Source organism: Capsicum annuum, chromosome 10 (genome assembly GCF_002878395.1).
Source record: "Capsicum annuum cultivar UCD-10X-F1 chromosome 10, UCD10Xv1.1, whole genome shotgun sequence".
In the NCBI taxonomy this organism is placed as follows: domain Eukaryota; kingdom Viridiplantae; phylum Streptophyta; class Magnoliopsida; order Solanales; family Solanaceae; genus Capsicum; species Capsicum annuum.
Genome location: NC_061120.1, coordinates 219,190,460 through 219,196,274, shown reverse-complemented (window position 1 = coordinate 219,196,274; position 5,815 = coordinate 219,190,460). Strand labels below are relative to the sequence as shown.

General features: G+C 43.4%; 2 protein-coding genes across 2 annotated transcripts in view; one reads left to right on the top strand and one right to left on the bottom strand.

Annotated features, from left to right (window-relative positions):
* On the bottom strand, positions 1–975 carry LOC107843910 (zeatin O-glucosyltransferase-like; the record flags this gene model as incomplete). The annotated part of the gene is given in 1 exon segment (XM_047397447.1): positions 1–975. A coding segment is annotated over 1 exon segment (645 nt), but the record flags the coding sequence as incomplete, so codon positions are not given.
* LOC124887905 (zeatin O-glucosyltransferase-like) overlaps positions 1–5,815 on the top strand; it is a 7,244-nt gene that overhangs the window by 1,187 nt on the left and 242 nt on the right. The window lies entirely within an intron of this gene.

Here is a 5,815-nt window from a genome sequence, read left to right as displayed (position 1 = left end):
GCAAATTTTCCCTTCAATGGGTTGTTGTTTATTCCACAATTCCCATATCTCTGGGGTAGCACACTCTTCAATTGATGGAATATCCTCAAATATTTCAGTTTCAGCCTCAAAAGGTTTTCCTCTAGCTTCCCAGTTGGATGAATACATATAGAAAGCTGAGATACTATTAAAACGGTAGCACTCAGCATTTGAAATTGTTGCTACATCCTGTAACACCCAAGTCATCAAGGAATCATAAATAACAATCACTCTCCTATGATTGGCGCCTAAGAGTTGGCGTACAACAGAGCACACTGGCTCTCGGAGATGGATTGTTGCGTAAAATGAAGGGATTAATTGGCTAGGGAACTTATGAGAAGCATTAGGATTTGGAGGTTTATTTTCAAAAGGTGGAGTACGGAATTCATGAAAGTGTAGGTTTTTAGCTGTGACAGGGTCGAAACCATGGACACGAAACTTAGCCTGGCGCATATGAGTGGTTGCGCCAACGTAGTGCACTGGGATGTCATACGAGGTGATGATCCTCGAGAGGTGGAGAAGCTGGTTGAGATGGCCTTGTGCTGGAAGTGGCACCATAACCACAGCCACTTGTGCATCTTTAACGCTCATTTGGCCATTGCTTTTTGGTGTGTAGTCCTCAGCCATTGGGAAATGTTTAGATATTTTGCAGTTCTATGAGATTCTTTAGCTCCTGAAGTGTCTTGATTTACATTGCATGTAGCCTAGGTGAAAACATAGATGCTCTTAAAATGCTTGAATCCAATAACAACTAGAATTTTCTGGTGGGCTGCTAAAAGACGTAATCATTAATGATGTACGCAGAACATGTGTGGCTAATAGGATACCTTATCAACAATAAGAAACATATCTCTATGCAATCACAATCAGTTTATCTTTTCTTTTTTCCTTAATTTTCTGCTCGAGTCTTGTGCTAAAGGAGATTCATGACATATTTATCAATCATCACTTCCACATCCGCCTCGTGAGTTACGACACTGAACCCGTTAGACTGAAAAATCTATGCAGTCACAATATTGAAATAATATTGAAAAACTTAAAACAAGACTCTTTGATGATTAAATTGTGGATGATATGTGGATGATATTGTGTTGTTGTATGAGAATGTTATTCTATTTATAAATGTCCAAAACCTTCTTTCCAAGAAAGAGGTTTGACAAATATTGAAAGATTTTATATTTTTCTTTAAAAAAAAATAAAAATAATTATAATACTACTTTTATTTTTCTTCGATAGAAAATTAAAACTTAATTTTGGTAAGAAAATCTGGGCAAAAATTCAAAAATAGTGCAGCCTCAATGCCCAACTATCTGAGATTGGCTATTTGATTAATCACCTGTCCGCTCTGTTTAGTTCCATTTTATTCTAATACTAAATAATCTCTCGCTTAAGGATCAATTAGGAGCTAACTTAACAAAGGGATGGAGGCAAATAAAGGAGAGGGAAGTACAAAGGACATGTTATTTTGTGTATTTTTTTTTTTATAAATTAAAGACCATATAAATTTATGCATTCACAATCAGTTTATCTTTTCTATTAAGTATTTTCTGAGTTATAAACTTCCTAAGAAGTAGTGGAAAGTTATGTTGTAACTTGATTTACTCACCCGTAAGTAGTTATCCTCTCAGCAGTGGCGGAGTTAGCTAATAGTGAGGGGTTCATCATCTGAACCCCTTCGGTGGAAAATTATACTATTTATTCAAGCTTAAAATTATTTTTCATGTATATATAGCAAACGTTGAACCCTCTTCGACTATTTCTTTTGTTCACATTTTTCAATTTTGAACCCCCTTAGTTAAGATGTTGGCTCTGTTACTGCCTCTGAGACACATGTTTTTCCCTTAAACTGTTGCTGGTGTAGATAAATATTTTTCTAGCCCGCCGAGAGGCCGCCAGTCAGCTTTCAGCACAAATCGTGCCTGGGAACTATGCCCACCCCGAGAACTGTGGGTTAACAACAACCAAATTGGTCCGAGAATAGCCCGTTCATGTTGTCTTGCCCGTTTGACCATCCAAATGACCTCGTCAAGCAACTCTCACCTGATCCACACCCCGCTAGAGGGCCACTAATCAATTTTGGCTCAAACCGTACCCGGTCCCACCTCGAGAATCTTGGGCTAACACTCACCGAATTGGCCTGAAAACGGCTCGTCCGTGCCTTTTCGCCCGTTTGACCACCCAAATGGCCCCATCAACCCCGTCGGGCCACCTTTACCCGCTCCACACCCCATCGGGGGACCATCGTTCGGTTTTTAATCAAAATTGCCCGCGGACCTCAGGCTCACCTCGAGAATTATGGGCGTTAACACACCGAATTGGCCCGAAAATAACCTGTTTGCACTATTTTACTCGCTTGACCGCCCAAACCACCCCGTCGACCCCCGTCGGGCGACCCTCACCTACTTCACACCCCGTCAAGGGGTTGTCGATCGGTTTTTGGCCCAAACTGTGCTGAAGCCCCAGTCCCACCCCGAGAACCATGAGCAAACACCCACCGAATAGCCTAAAAATGGCCCGTTCACGCTGTTTTGGCCGTTTGACCACCTAAATGGCCCCGCCGGGCCATCCTCACCCTCTCCACACTACGCTATGGGGTTGCGGTTGGTTTTTGTCCTAAACTGTGCCTGAGCCTCAGGACCACCTCGAGAACCATGGGCTAACACCCACCGAATTGGGCTGAAAACCACCCATTTGTGCGCGTTTGAAAACCCAAATGGCCCCACCGACCTCATCAGGCCACCCTTACCCACGACACACCTCGTTGGGGGGCCGTGGTTGGTTTTCAACACAAATTATGCCCGGGCCCTACGCCCACCCCAAGAACCGTAGTATAAAACCCACCAAATTGGCCCAAAATGGTCCGTTAGGTCGTTTCGCCCGTTGGACCACCCGAATGGCCCAGTCGGATCCAATCAAGCCACTTTCACCAGCTCCATACACCCCAGGGGCACACCGATTTGTTTTTAGCATAAACCACACCCAAGCCCCAGGACCACCCCGAGAACTATAGGCTAACACCCATCGAATTGGCTCGAAAAAGGCCCGTTCGCGCCGTTTCACCCGTTTGAACACCTAAATAGCCCCATAGAACTACCCTTACCCATTTTACATCCCGACAAAGGGTTGCCGATCAGTTTTTGACCCAAACCGTGCTCGACCTCTAGGCCCACCCCAAGAACCGTGGGCTAACACCTACCGAATTGGCCCAAAAATGCTCCGTTCGCACCATTTCGCTTGTTTGACCACCTAAATAGCCCCCATCAACCCCGACGAGCCACACTCTCCTGATCCACACCCCATTGAGGGGATTTCAATCGGTTTTTAGCCCAAACCGCATTCGAACTCGGTTCTACCCTAAGAATCATGGGATAACACCCATCGAATTAGCTTGAAAATGGCTCGTTCTTGCTATTTTGCTCATTTGACCACCATAATAGCCCCGCCGGGCCTCCCTCACACTCTTAACACAGCTCTGGAGTGCCGATGATCAATTTACGACCCAAACCGCGCCCGCGCCGTCGACCCACCCTAAGAACCGTAGGCTAACACCCACCGAATTGGCCCGAAACGCCCTGTTTGCGCTATTTTGACAGTTTGACCACCCAAATGGCCCCTTCGGGCCACCCTCACCCGCTCCATACCCCGTCAGGGGAGCTAGTTAGTTTTAGGCCCTAATCACGCTAGGGCCCCCGTCCCACCCCGAGAACCACTGGCTAACACTGATCGAATTCACTCGAAAATAGTCCGTTTGTGCCGTTTCACTCGTTTGTTTGCCCAAATGGCCCAGTTGACCCCATTGGGCGAGCCTCACCCACTCTATATCCCATTGGCAATCCATCAGTTGATTTTTGGCCCAAACCGCACTTGGGTCCCGAGCCCACCTCAAGAATCGTGGGCTAACAGCTATCGAATTGGCCCAAAAATGGCCCGTTAATGCTATTTCACCCGTTTGACCACCCAAATGGCCCCGCCAGGCTATCCTCACCTACTCCACATCTTGTTGGGGGGCCGTCAGTTAATTTTTGGCCCTAACCGCGCTCGGGCCCGAGCCTACCTCGAGAACCATGGGCTAACATCCAACTTATAACAACAATATACACAGTAATTTTATAAGTAGGGTTGGACGAAATAGGACTAGGAGCGCATCCAAGGGTGTGGATGGCTTAATGGTCAATGACATTGGTTGAGCACCATGAGTACTAGGGGCTGGACACCACGTTATCAAAAAAAAATGACCAGTGGCAAGGCTAGAAGCTCGACTACGGGAGCTAAATTCAGTAACTTTTGCTCAAATAGTATAGTTGTATTGAACCTAGGCAAGGTTGGTAATTTGAAAAATTAGGCTAGTGATACACAACCACCCACCTCTCAATTAGTATAGTTGAATTGAACTTAGGCAGGTTGGTAATTTGAAAAATTAGGCTAGTGATACACAACCACCCACCTCCTGCATCTATTCAGGTACAAGAACCCTCCTTTGTGTGGCTAGTTAAATTTACTTGTCAATGTCGTAAAGAATTGTACTCCCTTCATTTCAGTTTAAGTGTCTTAGTTTGACTAGGCATGGATTTAAGAAACAAAGTGAGACTTTTGAATCATGTAGTCTGTAATTAAATATGTTTATAGTCTTTCAAATCTTGTGGTCTTAGACTAGTCATGTAGAGTGTGGTAATTGAAAACCTTACTAAATATAAAAAGGTACACTCTTTTTGAGACCGGCCAAAAAAGATAGTAATACACTTGAATTAAGATGTAGAATCTATGTTGAATCAGCGTTTGGCTGGGCTACTAGGACTTGGGTTTATCTCTTGGACGGAGCATTAAGTAATGTATCTTTACCGGTTTGGCCAAGAAATATTAATAGGTGACCTTTGTTTTTTTTTTTTCAGATTTGGTGAGCATCTGGAATAACTAGTGTGTTACAATTGGGACGGAGGGAATATTAGTTTAATTGAGTTCAATCCTATACAAAATATGTTTTTGGTATTTGCGGAAAATTTGGTAGATATGGAGCTGTGTTGAGTCCAATAGGATTGAAATAGGCTGCAACATTTCTAACCAAATACAACTATGGATAATGATCCTTCTTTAGCCCCAGGTTGTTGCTTAGATTAGCAACTGGCATTGATATATTCAATCCTGAACTTCCATAGACAGGAATAATGTCACGATCCAAATCGAGACCCTGGCTATGACGAGCATCCCAAACCATGAAGGCCCGGACATCCTTCTATCTTGAAATTATATACACCATTCATACATAAATAAGGAAATACAGAAATTATAGCAAGACGGAATCATAGTCATAAATTTGATATGAATTTAGCATTGAAGAACGAAATCCAAAACTAACTAGCAACATCTGCAAATAGTCTGCGAAATCTCTATTACATACTCTCTAACACAATCTGAAAGATGGGACAAGGCCCCAGTAGACCAAAACCGTAACCACTAATAATTGTATGAAAATAAACAGGCCTTCTAGAATATAGAAGACTCACCAACTGGACACTGTAACTCTGTCTGATGAAATCTACTGCTTATCTGGACCCCTAGATTGAGCCTCAGAACCTAAGGGGTAGGGGGAGGGGGGTCAATACAATGTACTGGTACGCAAAGTAATTCAAAATAAAACTTTTATATAAGTAAAATAGTGGAGAGAAAGTTGTTAAAACATCATGCGTAAACAGTTCTCAAAACACATGGGCATTTTTCTGAAAATCATAAATCATTCTTGTCAATGCAATGTGTGCTCTGTGTATTACTTCTGAGTTAGGTGACACTCTCCTACAAATCT